Here is a 25,462-nt window from a genome sequence, read left to right on the forward strand (position 1 = left end):
TCAGGGATCACTCCTGGCAGTGCTCAAGAAACGATATAGAATGTGAGCATCAGACCCAAGTCAGCCATTACAAGGCAACCCTATCCATTATGATTCTTCCAGCCCCAATAGTTTACTATTTGAAAGTATATGGAAGAGTTCCTACTTCATAGGATAAGGTTTGATCTGGCAATCCATGTGAGTACAACAGTGCCTCATATTTTTTGTTGTTGATTTTTTAGGGCCACACCTCAGTGGTGCTCAGGGGTTACTTCTGGCTGTGTACTCAAATATTACCACTGCCAGTGTGGGGGACCATATGATTGCTGGGGATTGAATCCAGTCAACCATGTGCAAGATAAACACCCTGCCCAGAGTACTATCCCTCCAGCTCTAAGACTTCTATTATTTGAAAATACTAAGTAAGACAGTTCTTGCTTCACAGGATGAAGTTCAATCCAGCAATTTGTGTGAACACAACAGTGCCTGATAATATTTTTGTGGGGGCTACACCCAATGGTGCTCAGGGATCACTCTTGGCAGTGTGGGGGACCATATGAGATGGCGAAGATCAAACCCAGGTTGGCCAGGTGCAAGCATCCTAGCGGCTGTCTCTCTAGTTCCCAAAAGTGATTTGGAGTCTGTAGCATGATAGGAGCATCTAGTGATAGCAGACTCAGTCCTGGAGCCACAATGAGATTTGGACCTGGTAAAGGAGGGAAGTTAGACATTTGGTCTTCCCACCACCTAACCTTGGTCTATAACAGACATTGTTTAGTATTCTCAGATCAGTAGTGATTTAGGTCCTAAATATCAGGTTTAAAGCACTTTGAGCCTAGCCTGCCTATTCAGAGAGTAAGTACAAGTAGATTAGAGTTCATTCTATGTCTTTTTGTTTGTTTTTGGATCACACCCGGCAGCGCTCAGGGGTTACTCCTGGCTCTGTGCTCAGAAATCAACCCTGGCAGGCACTGGGGACCATATGGGATGCCACCATCCTTCTGGATGTAAGGCAAATGCCCTACCTCCAGGCTATCTCTCCGGCCCCCATTCTATGTTTTTTGTTCAGACTCTGAAGACCTTTTCAGTCCTACCTGGGTGCCAGGGTGGCACAAAGCTTTTTTTCCTTTTTCTGGTGGTACCTGGCATCAAACCTAGGGCCTCTTGCATGCAAAGAAAGTGGTCTTCCACTGATATATACTCCCTGAAACAAATCTTACTTCTAGAGTTTTCCCAAAACAAACTCTAGCAGGAAGAAAAAAACTGACCTGAAATTAGGGATAAAGATCTGGGTGGATAACAGGCTTCTTTCATGGAGAACACAGTGCTGTGATAGGAAAGGAGGAGGTAAAGAATGTTCCTTGAATGCAACTGTGTATCTAGAAACCTCTAACTTTCCCTCCAGTCTCCTTCTGAAATGCCTCCTTAGCACTTGAAGGCAGGATGGAAGTAGATTATGGTGTCCTTGTTCATTCCAATGGATGTGCTGCCTAGTCAGCAGATCTCTAGCAAATTCTCTCTAGAAAGTCCCCTCAGAGAAGCTTAATCTTGTTCACCAAGCCTTTCCCCCTAGAGGCCCTGTGTTCTCACTTTTTTTTTTTTTTTTGGTTTTTGGGTCACACCCAACAGCACTCAGGGCTCTACGCTCAGAAATCACTCCTGGCAGGCTCAGGGAACCATATGGGATGTCAGGATTCGAAACACTGTCCTTCTGCTCGCATACCTCCATGCTATCTCTCTGGCCCCTGTTCTCTCATTTTTTGATAGAAGTACAAAAGCTCAGGCTCCCTAAAACACAAGTGGGGTTATAAGTAACATCAGGCTGCCAGAGTAATCAAGATTTAGAAGACTGAAATGGCATCAAGTGTCTCCTTCCCTCAAAGTCCCCCTGCCACAGTTCAGTATCTACTTTTTCCTTAGCACCCTATAGTCTCCAACTCTATGCTTACTGGCCACCTGTTAATCCGAACCCTTAGCCCATGAAGGATAGAGTACTAAGGTTAATGGCAATGCATTTGTTTAAAGGATGACATCTTTGACTTCATTCCAAACCCCAGAGATTTATGAACTTCAGTGACATGGAGCCTACTTTATTCCCATGCCTTCCAGGGAGAAAAAAAGCTGGTGCAAGGGATGGGGTGGGTGGGTGGGTGGGTGGGTGGGAAAAGGTGGTTTGTGTGACCTATAGTTTTCTCCCTCCAGCTTTCAAATTGGTCCCAGAAACAGAAACATCTTTCAGACATTTATATGAGAGAAGCCATCCTGTAAGAAGGCTGGTAGGGAACCCAAGAATGACTCAGCATCAGATTCTTTAAACACACCCCGCCCCTCACCCATTAACTGGCAGTGAAAGGCAGAATTAGGCAGAAAGGCTCCTCCCTACAAATGGTCACATCCTCACCACACACTGAGTCACAACCACACCCTGATGATGTGGAAAATTACCATGAGATAAAGTCCAATTGGATTTGATCTCTCAGTACAGAACCACAGGCAACTACTTTCCAACAGGAACAGAAGAAAGCAGTTCTCATGGCCCTTGCCCTAGGCACAGTCAGGTTCAAACGAAGTAAGCTGGCTGAAATCCAGGACTACGGACAAGGAAGTCTGGAAGAACCCCACCAGCTGTCATGCTGTGTGCAGGAAGTGTGATAGCTGTAGCTTCTTTCATAGCCCTTAACTCCAGTAACAAGGCAGCCAAGCCGGAATGGGAGTGGGGTGGGGGGGGATGATGACAACGACGACGACTGGGAGGTTTATTTCCCCTCAACTCTCCTCCTCCCAGGTGTGGGGCAGATGCTACTGTAGAAACCTAGGGGTCCCTACTGCAAGTTTCCCTGCATGAAGGTATGCTCATGAATGTGCTGTAGGTTTTAAATAGATTTGGTTTTCATCATGTTTTGAATTTTATTAGATAGGATTATGAGATTTACATATTTCTTAGATTCAAAAAGTCCTGTTGTGCCCAGAGAGATAGCACAGCGGCATTTGCCTTGCAAGCAGCCGATCCAGGACGGATCCAGGACCAAAGGTGGTTGGTTCGAATCCCGGTGTCCCATATGGTCCCCCGTGCCTGCCAGGAGCTATTTCTGAGCAGACGGCCAGAAGTAACCCCTGAGCACCGCCGGGTGTGGCCCCCCCCCAAAAAAACAAAACAAAAGTCCTGTTAATATTCTGTGAAGCAATATAAATAGTATATTAAATTAATTCCACAATTTTACTGGCATAAAGCCATGATTTTCATGCATAGGCTTTTAAAAAAGTGATACTCATGAGACTAGCTCTGGCATTTGCATTTAGATAATAGACACTATTTGTTTATTGCTTTTCATTCTATCATTTACTAGTACTTGCTCCATCAGATACCACTGAAAAAGAATATCTGAAATGGGGGCCGGAGAAATAGCACAGCGGCGTTTGCCTTGCAAGCAGCCGATCCAGGACCAAAGGTGGTTGGTTCGAAACCCGGTGTCCCATATGGTCCCCCGTGCCTGCCAGGAGCTATTTCTGAGCAGACAGCCAGGAGTAACCCCAGATAAAAATGAACAATTTCCACTGGAGCGATAGCACAGTGGGTAGATTGTTTGCCTTGCACCAAGGTTCAATCTTCAGCATCCCATATGGTCCCCTGCAGGAGGGATTTCTGAGTTTAGAACCAGAAGTAACCCAAGTGTTGCTGGATTGGCCCACAAACAAAAACAAAACAAAAAAAAAGTTCTGAAACTTGAGCAAAAATGTTATGAAACCATTTAAGTTGGTGAAGCACGTAAAGTCAATTGCTGGAATACCAGTGGGAGCTGTTAGAAAATTCTCTGTGGAAGTAAAAAAATTTGTTAAATAATTAAGAGTTTGTGCCCAGAGTTGAGCAGATCTAGCACTACCATAAACCAGCTTATTTGAGCTGCTCTGGTCTCAGTAGTTCTTTTCTCTCTCGAGAGTATTCTACATGCACTTAATTTTATCATATGCATAACATGAATTTCTGTCCACCTAATTCACTGATAAAAGATTTTAGTGGATTTGTCATAAATATCTGTCATAAAGTAGACATGGCTTTGATTCCACCAAAGAACAAGTCCCAACTCCCAGGATATACCACTCTTTCCAACCACACACTCTCATTTGGGGGCTTGAGGCATGTGCTGTGTCACAGCCAGTCAGACCACAGTGATCATATCCAGTCCACAGCACCTTCCATTTTATTGTTTTATTTACAAACAGGGTGAAATCAACTGGGAAAATTGGGTAGGGAACCACTCTGGGCCATCCAAAGATGGAGTGGTTCCTGGGTGAAACTCCACCACGAAGGCCGCCTCTTCTCTCTTTTTTCCTGTTCCTTGGTAGTGGCCCCTTGATCCATCAGGGCAGCCTTGCCTCTGTTCCCAAGCCCTTTAATAAGGGCAGATGGATCCTAGGGAAATGGGGGTGGTACGAGGGCTGGGGCCCCCTCAGTTTGTGTAAACCTGAGTTCCGATCACACGCATGATTTCCTTCTGTATCTTGGGGTCCTGAGTATTAATGTTGGCATCGCCCACCTGACCATCCTCATATCTGCCAAAGACAGGGCAAGTATGAGCACAGGGGGAGAACAAAACTGAACTAAGGTCAACCCATAAAAGTGAATTTGGATCTGTAGTCATCCCACCCCCAAGTCAAAACCCTTTCTCTTGGAGGGAGAAAAACTTCTCTCTTCCAAGAGACCCTGATCCATCCCCAAACCCTTTCTCTCAGAGGAAAGTCCCAGTGCCAGCTACACTTAGGAAGCCAGGGAAAGTCTCAGAAAACAGAAACAGACTTTCCCAGTAATCGCACCTTCTGCACCCTCAAATCCTCAGTACCCAAAATACCCTCCTCAACTTACACAAAGAAGAACCGTGTGCAGACATGGTCAGACACAGGGCACACCCATATATTTCCATGCTTCTGGAGGTCCTTAGATGTAATCACTGGAAGGAGAAGGCAAGAAGTTATGCTTATTTAGTTGCTATTGTTGTAACCACAGCAGTGCTCAGGGTTTACTTCTGGCTCTATACACAGGGAACACTCCTGGTAGGGCTTGGGGGATATATGGGATGATGGAGACAATCTGGGTCAGCCATATTTGAGACAAGCCATTTTGTACAATTATTCACTGTATTATCTGGATGCCAGCTGTTACAATGAGAAGTCTCAGTTTTGGCAGGGGAGGGAAACTATGATGCATGCTTCAAAGTTACCCTTGGCTGGATTATGTGTCAAAGGTGCAAAAGACATAAAGCAGGGGTCTCAAACTCAATTTACCTGGGGGCTGCAGGAGGCAAAGTCGGGGTGAGGCAGGGCCGCATAAGGGATTTTGCTTACCGAATATTCACAATAAAAAATCGCATTAGTAAGAAAAAAAATTGCAAAAAATCGCATTAAACATTTGCATACCCCGAACAAAACTGCTCGATATTTGAAGGCAGGCTGCGGGCCACAAAATGTTGTACGGAGGGCCACAAACAGCCCGTGGGCTGCGAGTTTGAGACCCCTGACATAAAGGATCTGCTGTATCTTTGGGAATCTGAGATTTAGAATAAAAGGATCTGGGAGTCTAGATTAATGGGGCTGGTGGACTACTTACCTTCACAAAGTGCTATACAGTTTAGATTCCGACTCTGCAGGAACCTTGACTGAATGGATCTAGTCTGGCAAAGGAGAGCAAAGACAAGTTAAGGCTATTACAGCTTCTTCATAGAGAAAATAGCTAGTGATGGGATCTCAGCCAACACCATTTGCCCTGGAAATTATACTTCTCTTTAGTAGTCTGGATGAGTTCATGGTTCCTACCTACATGTTTAGGTCACTGCATTTAAACAGGCTGTGCTTGCTTATGACTGAGGCTACACATGACTCTGAAAACATCATCTTAGAACATTCCGGGCCCGGAGAGATAGCACAGTGGTTTTTGCCTTGCAAGCAGCCGATCCAGGAGCAAAGGTGGTTGGTTTGAATCCCGGTGTCCCATATGGTCCCCCGTGCCTGCCAGGAGCTATTTCTGAGCAGATAGCCAGGAGTAACCCCTGAGCACCGCCGGGTGTGACCCAAAAACCAAAAACCAAAAACCAAAAAAAAAAAAAAAAAAAAAGAACATTCCTTCAAATAATCTCAAACTCCCTCTTATCCACCTAGCAATCTCTGTGGCTTAAAATGATCGTTGGAGAAGTCAGTAATACCTGAGGGATGGTATTCATCCTGTTATATCTCTGAACCAACTCATCCTTGGAGGGCATCCTGTGCTGTCCTTTTCCCATTCCTGTCACAAAAACAAAGAAAACTAGACTCAGTTCATTCACCGAGACCTTAATTAAATACTACTAAAGTGCCTACTGTGTGTCAGGCACTGAACTTGACAGTAAATAAAAAAAATGATGACTACAGGAAAGGAACTACTACAATACATTCTGGTAAAGACTAAGGTGGGGGAGAATACAGAGTACTATGTGAAAGCTCTAGAAATGATCATAGCCCAAGAGCTTAGAGAAAGAATGTTTCCTGGTAGCATTGGGCTGAGAACTAGAGAATTAGAAAGAGATATCTGGAAGTGAAGTGGAGAAAGTGTTCTAGGCAGAGGTAATAGACTAGAGGCAGAAAGGAGAGAAAGTAGGGAGAAGTGAGTTAGAATCAGATCAAAGCATAAGCCATATTAGGTCAAATGGAACTTATCCTGAGAACATCAGTACATCACTAAAGGATTCTAAAATGGTTTCACACTAGAGAGCAGTCATATCAGCACCTTGCATCAGTGAAATGAATGGGAAAAAATTAAAATTAGCAAATCAGATCTGCTCCATCTCAGTTGAATAAGCTCTAACCAGTCATTCATGAGAAAAAGGAGAAAGTATAGCAGTTAATAATAGTAATTTCCCACAGGTAACTAAAATTACTTCAAAAAGTAATTCAAAAAATTACTTCCCAGAGGACAGATAGCTGAGAGGTCTGGCACATGCTTTGCTTGCAAAAGCCACAGGTTTAATCCCTGGCAATAAATGGTCCCCTGAACAATACCACGTGTGATCTTTGCAACAAGCTCCTAAGCATTGTTGCTGGGTGTGTGTGTGCCCCAAACCCATTCCAATAGTTTTTCAGTATTTCCATATTTGAGGAAGAGGTGCCAATTCTTGTTTTTGTTTTCTTTTGCCCCACCCATAAATCCTATACTTATCTTTATCATCTACTGAATAGGCCTATTTATAGCACACTCATTCTCACTTAGATATAAAATATGTAGTACTTGCGTGTACCTCTATTCCTAACTCTTTTAGACCTGTTATTAGGACATTAATCTCAACTCAGCTTGATTATAGGTCCAGCATAAGTTCCAGTCTTTTAAGCCCAACCTCTGATTTTTTTTCTTTTGTTTTTGTTTTTGTTTTTTGAGCCACACCTGGAGATGCTCAGAAATAGCTCCTGGCAGGCACCAGGACCATATGGGAGGGATTCAAACCAACCACCTTTGGTCCTGGATCGGCAGCTTGCAAGGCAAACGCCGCTGTGCTATCTCTCCAGGCCCCCAATCTCTGATTTTTAATAATGTTTAAAATATACTTTTATTACTAATCTTTGATGATTATATGGATCGTAAATGTCTACTCCCAAACTGCAGTTTGGAATAAACATATATAATCAATGTAATTTTTTTCTTTTTAAAAACCATATAGTTTTGAGTAAAACTGATCAAGATTTTATGATTGGGGGTTTTGTTTGTTGGGTGATACCAAACAATGTTCAGCAGTTCTAGTTTTGTGCTCAGGATTTGCTTGCACAGGTGCTTAAGAGGATCATGCTATACAGGGGATCAAATCCATGTCTACTGCATGTACACAAACTCTTTGCAATCTATGCCCACAGTATTCTATGTTTCATAGTTCTTTCTTTGTCCAATCTCTAGATGACTGGAATATAAGACTGAAATAATTGACTTTGTGGAGCTGGACTATTTGTCAAACTAGCATTTTAGCTTTACCCCCCCCCCCCATTTCTTTTTTAAAACTACTATCTCAGCACCTATATTTTAGAGGTATTCAACTTTCTATTCTTATTAAATCTATCTCCCAGCTTTATTTTCCAGGAATATTTTCATTTTTCAGAATTTTCTTTTTTATTTTATTTGTTTGTTTTTGGGCCACACCCGGTAACGCTCAGGGGTTACTCCTGGCTATGCGCTCAGAAGTCACTCCTGGCTTGGGGGACCATATAGGACGCTGGGGGATCGAACCACGGTCCGTCCTAGGCTAGTGCTGGCAAGGCAGACACCTTACCTCTAGCGCCACTGTGCCGGCCCCCAGAATTTTCTTAATTATAAAAATTGACAAAATTATCTTCTTAGCTTTTAAATTCTTTTTGTTGTTTGTTTTTGTTTTTGGGCCACACCCAGTGACACTCCTGGCTATGCACTCAGAACTTGCTCCTGGCTTGGGGACCAAATGGGACACCAGGGACCGAACCAAGTTCTGTCCTAGGCTAACGCAGGTAAGGCAGCTCTGGCCACAGCTTTTAAATTCTTTTTCATTCACAGGATTAACTTAAATAACTAAACAGGATTTTTAGTTGCTGTTTTAGGGTCACATCTGGTGGTATCAGAACTTACTCCTGGCTCTGCACTAAGGATCAATATTGGCAGGACTAAGGAGACCATATGAGTTTCCAAGATTGAATCCAGTTGGCTGCATGCAAAGTGAGCACCTGTCCTCTGTATTATCTCTCCTGCTCCTGTTTGATTTTTAATTTGAATATGACTATAATTAAGGTACTACTGGTATATAATACTATGTAAGTCTTGGGTTTAGATTCTTAATTCTTTGAAAGAATCACTTTTGACTTTTTATAGTACTGTGTATTTCAGGGGTCCTTACACTTTTTAAATAGGGGGTCAATTCACTGTCACTCAGACCACTGGAGGGCTGGACTATAGTTTAATAATAATAATAAACTGAACAACAGTGGCCCATGCTGTAGTTTGAGGACCCCGGCTGGACTGAGAGGAGGAGTCAAAGACAGAGAGAGGGAAGGGAGTTGGAGTGTGGCACACATTTCACACATCACACTGCGGGTCTGGTAGTGCTTAAGGTGACCTAGCACGCTTCTAAGCAGGACAGGCAGCACTGGCAAAAACACCCAGTGGGCCAGACCAATGTCCTCGGCAGGTCACATGTGGCCTGAGGGCTATAGTTTGAGGACTCCTGATCTATTGTATCTGCTCTTATTTCACTTAGTTTTGCTCTCAACTGCAATATCTCCTTTCTTTTACTTTTTTTTTTAAGGAGGAAGTCACAGCCAGTGATGTTCAGGACTTGTGACTCTGCTTGGGAACCAACTTCTGGCAGGGCTCAGGGAACCATATGGGATGCCAGGGATTGAACTGGAGTTAGCCACATGGAAAGCAAATGCTGTACTGCCTGTATTATTTCTCCGGCCCCTTTTCTATTTACTTTGTTTTTAGACGCTTAGTTCTGTGATTCTACACTTTAGTTTTCTAATCCCTGTTTCAGTTGAAATGCTAAAGAATATTAAATAAAAATCTAGTTTATAATAGTCTAGTACTATCCTATTTATATGGCAGACATGCAACAATATAGTAACTATTTTTAATACAGACACCATACAAAATAAGGAAAAAGACTGGGATAGTACATTCTTGCATTGCATGTGGATGACCTGAGTTCAAAGACCTGCAACCACATATGGAGGTTAGGCATTTGCCTTACATGCAGAAGGACAGTGGTTCATATCCCGGCATCCCATATGGTCCCCTGAGCCTGCCAGGAGTGATTTCTGAGAGTAGAGCCAGGAGTAACCCCTGAGCGCTGCCGGGTATGACCCAAAAACAAAAAACAAAAAACAAACAAAAAAAAAAAAAGAGAGAGAGATGGCTGAGAGGCAGAACAACTCCAAAAATGTAAGCCAATGGAAGTAACCTATGTTTTCAAGTATATTCACATATAAGGTCAAATACACACACACACACACACACACACACACACACACACACACACACACACACACACTAATGACAAACTGCCCTCAAAAAATGTGGTCTACAAAAATCTTAGTTTTGGGACGAAGCAATAATACAGTACGTATTGTGTATATCTTGCATGCAGCCGACAGGAGTTTGATCCCAATTCTGGCCCCCCAAGTCCCTCCTCCACAAGTGATCCTCGAGTGCAGAGCCAGGAGTTAGTTCTGTGTACCACTGACTGTGGCCCAAAAACTAAAACACAGTTTCATGTTTCATGAAGCTTAGTTTCATGAACTAGTTATTTCCTAACCACTTTAAAAGTCAACCTTCTACAGTGGATAACAGCAACTCCATGAGTAGAGAACTTCCTAAGAAAAAAGAGTGATAAGTTCCCCCTGACAAGAATCTAATTCTTTTGTTTTTGGATCACACCGGGCAGTGATCAGGGGTTACTTCTGGTTTTGCGCTCAGAAATCACTCCTGGCAGGCTCGGAGGCCCACATGGGATGCTAGGATTCGAACCACCATCCTTACTGAATCGGCTGCATAAATACTCTACTGCTGTGCTACCTCTCCAGGCCCAAGAATCTAATTTCTAATGAGTTAGAGATAAGACTTTCTCTTGACAACAGGGGAGGGAACTGACACAGACCAAGCATCTATAACAGAGAAGGAAGATGGCAGCATACATCATGTGTTCATAAAATGAATGCAATGTAAAGTGTAAAGGAGGCAGTTTCTTACCTGAGTATCCAAAGGAAATACTGGAGATGGGGCTCAGGTAGATGCCTTTGCCATAGGCTGCTCCATGCAGCTTGCAGGGAAACATCAGGATGAGCAATAGGAGCCTGAACACTCCCTTGGCTGTAGTTTAAGCAGCCACAGGGCTTAGACGGCATTCTCTCTTTTTACTTTCTCACTTATTCTAAGTTCTCTTAAAAGCTGAATAGCATCCCTTTGCCTGTGATCTACTAAATATTGCTGCCTTGGAGAGGAGAGGAAAGGAGGAACTACTCAGTCCTTCAGAATCCATGCTCCTAGCCCCCATGCAGACCGCCCCACCACCACACACAAAGGAACTATAAAACAGATACCAGGGAAGAGGGACAATTCCTGTATCAACTCTAAATGATCATATACAATAAGTTTTTAAATTACTAAATAAATTATCACATAGATAAATCAGTAATTTATATTCCTACCAATAAGCTATAGTCCCATTCCTAAAAACTACTAGAAATACAGCTGGAATCAAATACCTAACAGTCATATTCATCCTATACATTTAGTCAACGTCTCTCCCTGAGATAGCCTGAGTTTTAAGATGCTGAGAGGTAAAAACTATGGAGTATTATATGAAAGCCTTTCCCAAATCATGGGGCAGGAAGGAGAGCGTGGAGCAAAGCAACAAAAGAGCATGGCCTCACCTGCAGTTTGGTGTAGGATGCATTAACCAGCCCATTGCGCAGGATCGAATGCCAGTTCTCAATGTGGGACCCACTGTAAGGCAATGTAGAATACAGATCTTTTCATAATATGAGATTTCCAGGAGCATTTCCAAGACTCCACCCCCAGATTCTAACCTCCACAGCACATGAAATTGGATACAGCAATGGGCATGTATGTGGACATAGTTACAGATATTCAAGATGAGTGTGTGTGGCCAACCTATATATATCTTCATTTTTAGTCCTTTCTTGTACATCTAGTACCATCCTAAGTCTCAGCTGTAGGCTCAATGTTTTCATGATACTTCAAATTAAACAATTTATGTCAATCACAACTTATCACTGATCAGAATATGAGTCTAATTTTTTTTTTTTTTTTTTTTGGGTCATAGCCGGTGGCGCTCAGGGGTTACTCCTGGCTCTAAGCTCAGAAATCACTCCTGGTAGGCTTGGGGAACCATATGGGATGCTGGGATTCGAACCACCGTTCTTCTACATGCAAGGCAAACACTCTACTTCCATGCTATCTCTGCGGTCCCTCTACTCATCTTTCTTTTTTTGGTTTTTTGGGTCACACCCGGCAGTGCTCAGGGGTTACTCCTGGCTCTACGCTCAGAAATCGCTCCTGGCAGGCTCGGGGGACCATATGGGATGCCAGGATTTGAACCACCGTCCTTCTGCGTCTAAGGCAAATGCCTTACTGCTGTGCTATCTCTCCGACTCTACTCATCTTTCAATCACAACTTTTTTTTTTTGGTTTTTCAGGCCACACCCATTTGATGTTCAGGGGTTACTCTTGACTATGCGCTCAGAAATTGCCCCTGGCGTGGGGGGACCATATGGGACGCCGGGGGATCGAAACACGGTCCTTCCTTGGCTAGCGCTTGAAAGGCAAACATTACCTCTAGCGCCACCTCGCTGGCCCCTCAATCACAACATTTTTATGTAAATACCATTTCTCCTCATCGCCATCATAAGTAGTTTGAGAGGAAGTACTTATCTTTTTACTCTATAATACAAATCACAATAGCACTTAATCCATATCTGCTGACTGGTTGGTGGACATTGACAACATAGACTCATCCCCCTCAACAGAACTTGGTCACCCCTTCCCTCTGCATTATTTGTCCCAGCCTCCCTCAGTCTCCCATCCTCCTCACTGGAAGGCAAAGGTGCTGCCGTAGAGCTTCTTGGCGGTCCGGAACCGAGCCTCCTTGGCAGGAGGACTGCTCAGCAGGAGGAACTGGTGTGAGGTGTGCATGAACTTCAGCTGCTGCCCAGGGTGGGGTGGGGGCAGAAAAACAGAGAGAAAACCGAGATCAGGGAGGGTAGGAGTGGTGATGAGGGCAACCTTGCTTGTACTCATCCCAGAAAAGGAAATTATGCTTAGGCCCAAAAACTCTATTGGGCAGACCAACCAGGCAGATCTAAGAATAAGTTATTATTTGCTTTGAATCCCTCTCTGTCCCTCACCAGAAATGTAAAGACTTTTGAGGAATGGCTACTTACCCTGCTGAGAGGTAGTTTGACAATATGTGACCTGTTGCTAGAGATGATCCTGGAATCAAACAGGAAAACAATTTATAGAGTAAATGGGAGGTTAGCTCATCCTGAATAAAGCAGCAGCACCTGAGAAATCAAAAAAGGCTTCCTGGACTGAGGTGTGTAAAATGTATAAATCACTATCTGGATGTTTCTGTACAATGTAATGCTTGTGTATAAAAATGTGCAAGGGAACCTACAGACCAGAGACCAATTTATTACTGGGGAGGAAACAAGAGATGAACCAGAGTGGCCAGAGACCAGTTGCTATATCTAAACAATAGAAAGCTCATAAAAGATAAACTACAAATGAAAAAAAAATCACAACAGATGGCGACAACTTACACCTGCAATTCTGAGACTTAAAACTTGGGCTCACGGGCCGGAGAGATAGCATGGAGGTAGGGTGTTTGCCTTACATCCAGAAGGATGGTGGTTTGAATTTCGGCATCCAATATGATCCCCCATGCTTGCCAGGGGTGATTTCTGAGCCCAGAGCCAGGAGTAATCCCTGAGCACTGCTGGGTGTAACCCAAAAACCAAAAAAAAAAAAAAACAAAAAAAAAAAAAAAACCAAACCCAAAAAAACAAACCCTTGAGCTCAGGAGCTCAAAAGAATAGCAAGTTATTACTTGGGTAAGAGAAAGAAAAATAAACTAGTACTATTGTGCTGTATGAAGATAAGGAGAAAGGACAAAAGAGAACAAAGAAAGACATAAAAGATTAGGAACCGGGCCAGAAAGATAGTACAATGGTTAAGGTGCTTGCCTTGCATGCTGCTGACCAGGGTTTCAATCCCTGGCATAACATATGGTCCCCTAAACCCACCAGGAGTGATTTCTGAGTACAGAACCAGGAAAATCTGAGTATCTCCAGATATGACCCCAAAACAAACAACAACAAAAATTAGGTGAGATTTCTGCTTTTCAGTTTGATTTTGGCTTTTTTCGGATGTACTGAGCCCAAAACCCTGGGACACGTGCAACCATGTTCAAAGATGGCCGCGACCCCTTCTGGGGACACAAAGGCCTATGAAACATGGGAGGTGGAAGCTTGCAACACCTCCATCCCAGGCCCAGGACTTAAAGTTACAATAAACAAAAACCTCAGCCTCCTCAAAGACTGATAAAACGCTTTGGTTGGAAAAGTACCAGGAAGAAAAATCTTCCCTAAATGGACTGACTCCTCAGTATGACTATCGGCTTGAATTTGGACTTCGACTTTGGAAATTTTGAACTGGACTTTTTGGTTTAAATCACTTTGAACTCTGAACATCCAAAAGCGCCCTGTGAAGCTGTGGCCGAGAAGCTGCAGCGGCTGTGGCAGAAGAACCTGCTTCCAAAGTGCCGCCCGGAGGGGAGAAAAGGCAGCGGTGATCAGCCAACAGTGCCCGTCCAGCAGCAAAGAAGTGACGAAAAACTCCTAATCAGCCCAGAAACGGCAACACCTGAGGCTCGACTCAGCTCGGCTCTGCTCTGCTCTGGAAAAGCGGCAAGCCTGGAATCCACCCTCCAGATCACAAAGGTGAAGTGGCTCGAGCAAACCGACCTGCACAAAGTTTAAAGAAGCCACGTGGTGAAATCGTGGGACAAACCAGCATCTGGACTTATGGTTTTAGGTGAAGGGACTAAGTGGGTAGTCATACATTTTACACATAGTTGGTGATGGGATAAGTTTTAGTTAGTGGTTAAAAATTTTAAAGAAGGAAGGTAATATAGCTTAGCCCAACTAAAAGATCTGCTTTCTAACCGCCTGCATCTTTGTCTTGATTAAGTCATTTTCTTTATAATTAAATATGCTTTATTGTTTTCCATAGTTAATATTTTCAATTGCAAAATGTTTACGGTGTATTTTAATGTACTTAGCCTGTTTTTAAAATGTATGTTATGCATTTATGCTGTAGTACTTGTGTGTAGGGAAGGTTAATAGGAACAAAAGTTCCCCCAAAATAGTTTAATAGGTATAGGAACATGAAAGTTCCAGAATAGTGCTTGGTAAAAAAGCATTAAGAAAATTTTTTTTTTTTTTTTTTTTGGTTTTTGGGCCACACCCGTTTGACGCTCAGGGGTTATTCCTGGCTATGTGCTCAGAAATCGCCCCTGGCTTGGGGGGACCATATGGGACGCTGGGGGATCGAACCGCGGTCCGTTCCTTGGCTAGCGCTTGTAAGGCAGACACCTTACCTCTAGCGCCACCTTCCCAGCCCCGCATTAAGAAAATTTTAAGTTACAGGTGTATAGTATATTTTGCAGAAATGTTATATTTTTGAAAAGGGCTGGTATGTTAATTTTCACTTTATTACATTGTTGCTATGGAAATATGACCCTCCTTGGGCTATAGGCGGAAGTCACATAAATTATGCTTTTTGTCTTTATGTAAAAAAAAAGGGGGCAGATGTGACTCCACCCTGGATTTAGGTGTATCTACCTGAGACCCGCCCATTTCTATGCGGGGGTGGGGGGGTGTCTTAGAAACCAGATGTTATGTTAACCATACCTGCAAGACCCCACCCATTTCCTGGGAGGGGTCTTGGAAGGGGTAAATAAGGCTTTGACCAAAGAGGATTAGGGCTTTTGGCCCTTTTGGTCTTTTGCCAGTATGGAGGTCAAAGGGAAGATTGGCTGAAAGAAGTTAAAATGCAGGGCTAGCTAAGAATGGCTGAATGCTTAATTGGTTATGATATAGGCCACACATGTGGTGGATAGGGTATGAATAAAGCTGATACTTCCTGAAGCCTGACTGTGAGTGAGATTTCTACCTGCCGCTCTCATGAACCTCCAGACCCGCCAGCTGAAGGGGGTTGCAGAGCCACGTGGCCTGGGATGGCAGAGAAAGGTCCCTCCATCCATCCATCTCCATCCAGCACCATCGTTAATTATTTAATTCAACATCTGTGAGAAGCATTATCTCCTACAGTGGATACTCTCTGATTTTTTATGCTTCACCAATATTCTTATTATGCCATCCCAAATGGTCTATGCTTGGCTATTCATTCCTCATAATAGAAAGAATGCTATTTTGTGAAAGCACTGATGTCAAAAATTTAATAGAAAGAATACAAACTGTGGGGAGCCTAGCTGATGAAACCTAGAACATAGGACACCTCAGTAATTCCTAATCTTGTCACCCACGTGACCAAAGGCGCCCATGCCTTGAGAACAAAGGAAATAGACAAATACTAAAGTAATTCAAAGCAGCCCAATACATCCAGCCAGAAAGAAAAATATAGAGCAACTTGCCTTTGTGTTAGCAAAAGGTTATTATGATTACAGCTGATGTTTTATTTATGCTTGCGGAATAAATTTATAGGACTCTGTTTAAATCTTGTACTTTCAGAATAAACTCTTTTAGCATAACCATGTGCTCAGGTTTGCCCCTCCCTATTACCTGCCCCAGCTTATGCTAATGAGTGCTCACAATTGTAATTGGTGGAAAACTTGTAACACCCTCTGACGTATTTCAGCCCTTAAAAGCTGATTCCCCCTGACAATAAATCCCTTTTGAACAGCATGCGTTGTCTTGAGGGTCCTTCTTACTAATTTCTCAAGTTCTTCTTTACAGGTCGGTTCTGCTCGGGCGAACCCACTAATAACTAGCAACCTTCATTTCCACACCCCCGCGGGTCGGGGGTCCCCCACGGGAGGTTGCAACAAACTAAGAGAAAGAAGCTACGTCAAAAAAACAGAACAGAAATCAAAATAGAGAGGGAGTACATGTGGGTGGGAGGCATCAGGGAATAGTCATAATCCCTGAGGATAAAGGAATAACAATAATGTGTCAAGGCTCTGGGGAAAAACCAATAGGAAAAGTCTTGAGAAAAGAAAATGAGTGTAGAGAAGAGACAGAAATCTCTTTGAATCTTAGTAAAAATTAATTTTACAAAATTTCATTTTGTTAGTACTTTGGAGCCTCACAATGCAATGCTTAGGGACTATTTCTAGATCTGCACTCAGAGATCACTCCTGGTAGGCTAGGGGGACCACAGGGATTAGAGTGATTAAGACTGGGTGTGGTGCACAGACAAGTACCCTACAGGCTGTACTATCCCTCCAGCCCCAAAATAGCATTAATTCCTGCATGCACAGGGCACTAAAGAACCTGTTCGAGGGACTGAAGAGAGTACCCCATAGGTCCTGAGCCCTGCCAATAGTGATCCCTAAGCACTGAGCCTGAGTAAGCCCCGACCACCACAGATGTGGTCCCCAACCATTCCCAAACACCCTGTTAGAAAATAAGAAACACCTAGGAGAACTTGAAATACTATGTCAGAATTTGTCAGTCTTGTGTGATCTGAATTTCTGTCCAGGATACTAAGCCAGAGCTAAAGTATAGTATGGCACTTGTTTTGTATAGGATTGATCTGAGTTCAACCCCTGGCATCCCATATGGTTCTAAGCAATACCAAAAGTAATTCTTGAGCTCAGAGCCAGGAGTAAGTCCTGAGCACCACTGGGTATGACTCAGAAAACAAAACAACAGAAAAAAAGGAAAGAAAAGAAAAAGAAAAGCAGCCACAGCATCTAGGGAAGATTCTGAAACTACCTCTAAGAGAGATGTAGGCTTCTAATGTCAGGCCTACCTCCTTCCTCCAATCCCCACCCTCACCCCCACCACCACCAAAGAAGAGCCACTGCATTCATACCACTGCAGAAGAGGATGGGCTAAGGGGTCCAGCTTGTCCATCTGCTTCTTGATTTCCAGATATGAGCCCTGAAAGATAATGGCCATAACATCATCTACCAGAAGAATTGGAAGCCCTCCCACTCTACAGAGACTGACTATGGGGACCCAAGGTAAGGCACTGAAGTCAACATTGAGGCAAAAATAATTGGAATTCCCTCCGTTAAGGAGCTCAGTCAGATTAGGAAGAATCACAAGGATGAAAATGAATGAGGATGCTTACAAAAACAACATACAGATGGGTGTCCCTTTTATGCAATTCCTACAGCTCTTAAAAGTCGGTTTTAGGGGGCTGGAGCAATAGCATAGTGGTAGGGTGTTTGCCTTGCACGTGGCTGACCTGGGAGAGATCCAGGTTCCATTCCCGGCATTCCATATGGTCCCGAGCCTGCCAGGGGTGGCTCAAACACCCCCCCCCCCCAAAAAAAAAAAGTTGGTTTTAAATTAAAATAAAATCAATATTCCAGAATTATTAAACTAAGGAATCTTGTGGCAAAACTACATAAAATAAAGACCCCTCTGAAAAAAGGAATCTTCACCCCTTGGTGTGTCTCATCTTAGACTGATCTATAATATATAAGATTTGCTGAGAAGAGGCCCATCTGTAAATCTGAATACAAATGAATGTCTATTCATGCAGAGATTGCAGATGAGGGGTGGGGAATTCTGGTGAGAGACAGCCTTGATTCAAAAGATGGTCACTGCTCCATGTGGCTGCCCCACCCCTAGAAGGACAAAAGATGCAGGCCCCTGGGTCTAGTTCCTTACTTTCAAACCCTGCTCCAAACTCTCCCAGCTCTGGAAGAGGTCTTTCCCTTCTCTAACTCCCTGAGAATTATGGAGGAACATTAAATATGAACAACTTGTGAAGGAATTAACAGCAAAGAAAGATAAAGGCTGAGAGATTAGGAGGGAGAAAGAGACTAACAGTTAACAAAACAACAAAATTTGGGAAAGCTAAAGAAGGCCGACTAATGAAAATTCACTGATGATCTAAATAGCAACTCTCAATCCTTATCCCACTCCCACAAATTCCAAGCAGAACCAGACACCTAAGTTGCACAGGCAGAAAGCAGAATACCTGGGTCATCTCCCGTATGGACATCACACTATCTAGAGCTTTTTGAAGTCTCTCATAATTCTTCTTCTGTGGAGAATCAACAGAAGAGAAGAGAAGATGAGGATAAAGTAAGATGTGATTGAAAAAAAAAAAGAGCCAAATATACAAAAGAAGTCCAGGCCCTAGGGAAACAGTGTAGTATGTCATAGCTATTTCTTGACAATAAATATCTATCTTCTATTTCTATCTCCCTTCTGAGAAAGAAGACATAAATATGATAGATATTTATTAGGTAAATAGTATTCTCCCCACTTCACTGCTGGAGAAATTTTGACTATAAAAGCACTTTTTATACACATTATCTCATGTTTTTATAACAAACTACAACCATAAATCCACAGTTCAGAAAGATGAAGTGACTAGTCTTAACACCATTCAGCAAGAGAGATACAAAACTTCAAAATAGAATCTAAGTTTTCCTGACTCCAGACCTTTTACTATTCCCTACCAAGATATACTTAGTATTAATTCCTCTCCCCTTTTGACAAGCTTAGGTTTTTTCATTTTGTTTTGTTTTGGGGCCATAACCGGTGGCACTCAGGGGTTACTCCTGGCTCTGTGCTCAGAAATTGCACCTTTAAGGCTCAGGGGACCATATGGGATGCCGAGGATCAAACCTGAGTCCATCCTGGGTTGGCAGTGTGCAAGGCAAATGTCCTACCCCTGTGCTATCACTCCAGCCCCTGACAAGTTCAGTTATATATTCATTTAAACAACTAAATTTTAGAATTCAAAAATCCCAAGAAATACGTGTTCAGGAGCTGGAACAAAAGTACAGCCAACCTGGGTTCGATCCCTGAGTCTGCCAGGAGTAATTTTTTTATTTTTGGTTTGAGGCCAAGCAGTTACTCCTGCTTCTGTGCTCATAAATCACACCTGGCAGGCTCGGGGGACCAGATGGGATGCCAGGAATCAAACCCAGTTCTATCTAGGGTCAGCCATGTGCCCTATCACTGTACTTTCTCTTCAACCCCGTGCCAGGAGTAATTTCTGAGCAGAGAGCCAGGAATTACCTGAGAACCACCAGTGTAGCCCAAAAAACATTAAAAAAAGAAAAAAAAAAAGAGGAAAGAAAAAACTGTTCCTTTTTTGGGGGTTGGCTGGAGCAACCCCCAGATGTACTTAGGGCTTACTCCTGAATTTGCATTCAGGGATCACTCCTAGCTGAAGTGGGTGACTTTATGGGATGACAGGATCAAACCTGGATTAGCCACATGTAAGGCAAATGCCCCACTTGCTATACTATCTCTCTACAATTCTTGATTCCAAGCTCTTTTTTTGTTTTGTTTTGTTTTGTTTTTGGGTCACACCCAGCAGCGCTCAGGGGTTACTCCTGGCTCTACACTCAGAAATCACTCCTGGCAGGTTCGGGGGACCTTAGGGGATGCCGGGATTCAAACCACTGTCCTTCTATACGCAAGGCAAATGCCCTACCTCCATGCCATTTCTCCAGCCCAATTCCAAGCTCTTATGTAAACTCGATTAAATATTGTCTCCCACTTTATGTTCCTGTGCCCTGATTTTCTTCCCAAGCAATTATACCTTAGGATTAAAGGCCAAAGTCTTGGGATCAGTGGGGTCCACCACAGAGGGGTAAGGCTCAAAGATGATGCTCTTTCGAGGGGACTCCAAAGCTGCCCTACACATGGCCACCAGCAGATCCACCACCTTGGAGGAAAGGAAAGAGGGACAGAAGTTAATGTGATTTCCAGTAATAGAAATAACCAGGTAGGAATCACTACCTGCTGATGTCTCTCAGCACTTTTTTTTTTCCAGTTTGGTTTTTGGGCCACACCTGGAGGTACTCAAGGACTCCTAGCTTTGTGCTCTGGGATTACTCCTGGTGGACTAGAGGACCAGATAGAATACTGGGAATTGAACCTGGGTCAGTTACATGCAAGGCAAGTTCCCTACTTGATGTACTATTTGCTCCAGCTCCTCAATCCTCCTTTCTTTCTGAACTTTTAAAACCAAATATGTTCTTTTAATTAGAAAATAAAACTCATGGGGCCGGAGAAATAGCATGGAGGGTAAGGTGTTTGCCTTGCATATGAAAGGACGATGGTTTGAATCCCGGCATCTCATATGGTCCCCTGAGCCTGCCAGGAGTGATTTCTGAGCGTAGAGCCAGGAGTAACCCCTGGCTGGCTGTGACCCAAAAACCAAAAAAAAAAAAAAGAAAACTCATTATAAAATTTTAAGTCACAACGCTTTAAAAGGTTATTAAAAAAAAGAAAATCAGGGGCCGGACAGATAGCACAGCGGTTTGCCTTGCAAACCTAAGGTGGTTGGTTTGAATCCTGGAGTCCATATGGTCCCCCGTGTCTGCCAGGAGCTATTTCTGAGCCAGGTAGCCAGGAGTAACCCCTGAGCACTGCTGGGTGCAAATGAGATTTGTTTGGGGATGATTTTCTTTCTTTTTTTTTTTTTTAATGTTTTTGGGACACAAACAACTACTGATAAATCTGGTGTATATCCTTATAGGTATTTTTCTTATAGAATTTTACTTACATAATAAAAAAATTTTAGGGGCCAGAGCAACAGCACAGTGGAAGGGCATTTGCCTTGCACATGGCTGACCCAGGACAAATCTGAGTTTGATCCCCAGCATTCCATATGTCCCCCAAGGCCAGAAGTGATTTCTGAGCACACAGCCAGGAGTAACCCTTGAGTGTCACTGGATGTGGACCCCCCAAAAATAAAAATTAAAGAATTATATCATACATTGTGGTATGTCCTTATTTATTATAGTTTCTATCCATAAATTGTAACATATATTTACCTAATAATAATAATATATCATAATTAAACTAAACTCCCTAAAGTTAATTACAACCTTCTTTTTTAAAAAAAATCTATTACAGGGCCCGGAGAGATAGCACAGCGGCGTTTGCCTTGCAATCAGCCGATCCAGGACCAAAGGTGGTTGGTTCGAATCCCGGTGTCCCATATGGTCCCCCGTGCTTGCCAGGAGCTATTTCTGAGCAGACAGCCAGGAGTAACCCCTGAGCATCGCTGGGTATGGCCCAAAAACCAAAAAATAAAAAAAGTTAAAAAAAAAAATCTATTACAAATATTATTGAAGTGAATATCCTCATATGAAATGTTCTCAAATCAAAAAATTTCTGTAAGTTAAGTTCCAAGTAGTGAAAATCCCTTTGTCTTTATTGATCCCAATACCCTAGCCCCTTATGCTTCTCATACCTCAGCTCCTGTGGCCACCTCTTCTGCAGCTCCAGACATGACTCCCAGGGTGTAGAAGGAGAAGACGCACAGTTCACGAGTACAGACAGCTGGCTGAATATGGATACAGTAAAGAGACATGAAGGAGTGGAGGGAGAAAAAGACAATCCTGACCGTAACAACTCTAGAATGAGGCAGGAATTTGGGGCCTTCTATGTCAGGAAAACTAAGTGAAGTCTTACTTAAAATGCCTTATGGGTTATTTTGAGAGCCTCATTTCATAGTGCCAATGAAGCCATCAATGACCTGCCTACATAATGAGAGATCCTTTCTTCTGAACTTCCATAACATTGCTCCTATCTCTCCTTAAACTGGTGGTTTCTTTCTAACCTAGACCTGAAGGATAGTGTCCTACCCAACCATCTTGATCAATATCCAATTTCTTTTTTAAATATTGAAATAACACCAAAATATTCATAGCTTCTCATGCTTCTATACAAGGATGCTGAGATTTCATGAGAAAAAAATATTTCTAGTCTCAGAGGCTATGGATATAATTCTGACTTAAACCACAGACTCAGGAAGAAAGGAAGAAATGGTGAGGAGTAAAGGAGTCTTGCCTAAGGGTCAAAGGAAGAAGATAACAGAAGAGCTATACCTTGAGCATAGACCCATTCTGGAAGACATGCTGCTCATCACACACCACACAATACTCATTCAAGGTTGGAATTCTCTGTTCTGCATACTTCATGATCTGGAGAGAGAAGACATGTTACTAAACCTTTTGGAAGTAAAGACGTGAGTGGATAATCATTTCTGATGCTTTTCCAGTTACTTCGTTCTTTTTCATCCTGATGTCTAAGGTAGACTCTATTCTTGCAGGTTTAAGTGGAGATCTGAGAAGTCATTTCAACTACTTAGGAAAATTAGCCAGTGCACTGGTCAAAAAGCAGAAATGACCCCGAGAGCATAAATCCAGAGGCAATGCAGGAATAACCTGAAAGTTTTTTTTATTTGTTTGTTTGTTTGTTTTGGTTTTGGGCCATACATGATATTTTTGTTTCTTTTTAATATTCTTTTGTTTTGTTTTGTTTTGTTTTTTTCAGGCCACACCTGTTTGATGCTCAGGGGTTACTCCTGGCTAAGTGCTCAGAAATCGCCCCTGGCTTGGGGGGACCATATGGGACACCAGGGGATCGAACCACAGTCTTTCCTTGGTTAGCGCTTGCAAGGCAGACACCTTACCTCTAGCGCCACCTCGACAGCCCCTCTTTTTAATATTCTATCTTAACATTGTTTTTTCAACTATATAGGCTGTGTGTAACATAAAGTTTTTATCATCTCACATAATTCTGAACTGTTAGAAATATCTAAGGGCTTTTATACTTTAATTTAATGCAGTTATACTAAATACCTACCATGTGCACAGCTCAATGAAGTCTCCTTAATTATACAATGATGCAAAAAACGGTCTTTTCAGGTCCTATACTCCAACAGGTGTAATATGCAATATATACACTTAATTATAATTTAAGGAAGCATATAATACTGACTCATAGGTGCCTATATAATAGATAAGATTTTATACTAGATAAGATTTTATCTTATGGGAAATGTGGCAGAGCTTTGATTGCAAAAGGTAAATATGAGAAGATTCAGAGGAAATGAAAAGAAAAAAGGTAACAGAGATGCAAATCAAAGTACGTACAGAGAACAAAAAAACCATTTGCGGGGGTCGGTGATACAGTACAGCGGGTAAGGTGTTTGCTTTGCACTCTGTCGACATGAGGTTCAATCCACAGTATTCCATATGGTTCCCTGAGTCCCGCCAGGAATAATAATTCCTGAGTGCAGAGCCAAAAGTAATCCCTGAGTATTTCTAAGTGTTATGTCAGGGATGAAATCTAGGTTGGCCACATACCAAACAAACACCTGTATTATTTCCATCTCTGCAATCTAAGCGGTTTTTTTTGGGGGGGCCACACCCGGTGACGCTCAGGGGTTACTCCTGACTATGTGCTCAGAAGTCGCTCCTGGCTTGGGGGACCATATGGGATACCAGGGGATCGAACCGCGGTTCATCCTAGGCTAGTGCTGGCAAGGCAGACACCTTAGCTCTAGCGCCACCACTCTGGCCCCGGTGGTTTTTTTTTAATCTAAGCTTTTTGAGGATAAAAACTTTATCTTCTTTTTCTTTTTTTATGTGCATAATACTTAGTATAGTATTGGGATTAGAGCAACTGAGTAAATATTTAAGTGACTGAGGAGTTGAATATTTAGATGGGTAGAACAAAAGGAATTTAGATTTGATTACCTGGACAAGGAATCCATATTCCAGAGTGGGGATGTTCTTACAGTGACCACTGACCTGATGGAAGTTAAAGACAGATCTCATGAGCCTTCTATAAACTTGATGTCTTGATAAACTCATCACCTATGACACTCCTAAAGTAGCTAAACTCTAGCATCAGTCAGCCTAAGAAATCCTAAAGCTCAACTAGCAACATTTTTTTTTGTTTTTTGTCTTTTTGGGGCCACACCTGGTGATGCTCAGGGGTTACCCCTGGCTATGCGCTCAGAAATCGCTCCTGGCTTGGGGGACCATATGGGACGCTGGGGGATCTCGAACTGTGGTCTGTCCTAGGCTAGCGTGGGCAAGGCATTTATTTCATTTATTACTGCTAGCGCCACCACTCCAGCCCCTCAACTAGCAACTTTTTAACTCCTATCTCACAGTGATTCAATTAAAATTTAAAAAAAAAAGGGGAGGCCCAGAGAGATAGTGTTTGCCTTTCACGCAGAAGGTCTGTGGTTCGAATCCCGGCGTCCCATATGGTCCCCCGTGCCTGCCAGGAGTAATTTCTGAGCATAGAGCCAGGAGTAGCCCCTGAGCACTGCCGGGTGTGACCCAAAAACCAAGAAAAAAGAAGTCCTAAAGCTAAAGAGAAGTCTTTTAGATATTTCTGTCAAACATTCAGGAAAAAGACCCACTTATCCTTGACTCTCTTCAGAGTAGGGGGGAAAGTTAGTACAGTAACTGATTATAACTTCTTCTGAGGGGGGCCCACACCCAGTAATGCCAGGGCTTACTCTTGGCTTTGTACAAAGAAATAACTCACAGAGGTGTTCAGAGAAATCACACTGGATGCCAAGGATCAAAACCTGCTCAGGTGGGGCTAGAGAGATAGCATGGAGGTAAGGCATTTGCCTTTCATGCTGAAGGATGGTGGTTCAAATCCTGGTATCCTATATGTTCCCCTGTGCCTGCCAGGGGCAATTTCTGAGCATAGAGCCAGGAGTATCCCCTGAGCGCTGCTGGGTGTGATCCAAAAAAAAGCAACAACAACAAAAAAAACCCAAACAAACAAAAAAACCTGCTCAGGTGCATGCTAAGCAAAAGCCTGGCCCATGTTTATAACTAAATAAATCATACATGACATCTTTGTGCTGCCCAATACCAGACACTCTGCTTCAGAAAAAAGTTGGCCAGTTTCAATATTAATTTTCTGCTTCTAAAAAAAGTCCACTGGG

At 42.9% G+C, this 25,462-nt stretch overlaps 1 protein-coding gene across 5 annotated transcripts in view; it reads right to left on the reverse strand.

The window, feature by feature from the left end:
- Window positions 1-4,157: 4,157 nt before the first annotated feature.
- Window positions 4,158-25,462, reverse strand: part of PARP6 (poly(ADP-ribose) polymerase family member 6) — a 38,079-nt gene continuing 16,774 nt past the window's right edge. For 3 of the 5 annotated variants that reach the window (XM_049777852.1, XM_049777854.1, XM_049777851.1), the window contains 14 exons: window positions 24,246-24,299; window positions 22,590-22,685; window positions 21,953-22,045; window positions 20,291-20,416; window positions 18,710-18,775; window positions 17,591-17,658; window positions 12,916-12,964; window positions 12,567-12,679; window positions 11,386-11,458; window positions 10,703-10,772; window positions 6,174-6,253; window positions 5,582-5,645; window positions 4,841-4,925; window positions 4,158-4,530 (listed from right to left, as the gene is read on the reverse strand). In XM_049777852.1, coding sequence (XP_049633809.1) covers window positions 4,428-4,530; window positions 4,841-4,925; window positions 5,582-5,645; window positions 6,174-6,253; window positions 10,703-10,772; window positions 11,386-11,458; window positions 12,567-12,679; window positions 12,916-12,964; window positions 17,591-17,658; window positions 18,710-18,775; window positions 20,291-20,416; window positions 21,953-22,045; window positions 22,590-22,685; window positions 24,246-24,299 — 1,140 coding nt within the window. In that variant the 3' untranslated portion in view covers window positions 4,158-4,427. The remainder of the gene's footprint in view (window positions 4,531-4,840; window positions 4,926-5,581; window positions 5,646-6,173; window positions 6,254-10,702; window positions 10,773-11,385; window positions 11,459-12,566; window positions 12,680-12,915; window positions 12,965-17,590; window positions 17,659-18,709; window positions 18,776-20,290; window positions 20,417-21,952; window positions 22,046-22,589; window positions 22,686-24,245; window positions 24,300-25,462) is intronic. The other 2 variants (XM_049777856.1, XM_049777853.1) reach the window with 1 other exon arrangement.

This window comes from Suncus etruscus, chromosome 1 (assembly GCF_024139225.1).
Source record: "Suncus etruscus isolate mSunEtr1 chromosome 1, mSunEtr1.pri.cur, whole genome shotgun sequence".
Taxonomy (NCBI): Eukaryota; Metazoa; Chordata; class Mammalia; order Eulipotyphla; family Soricidae; genus Suncus; species Suncus etruscus.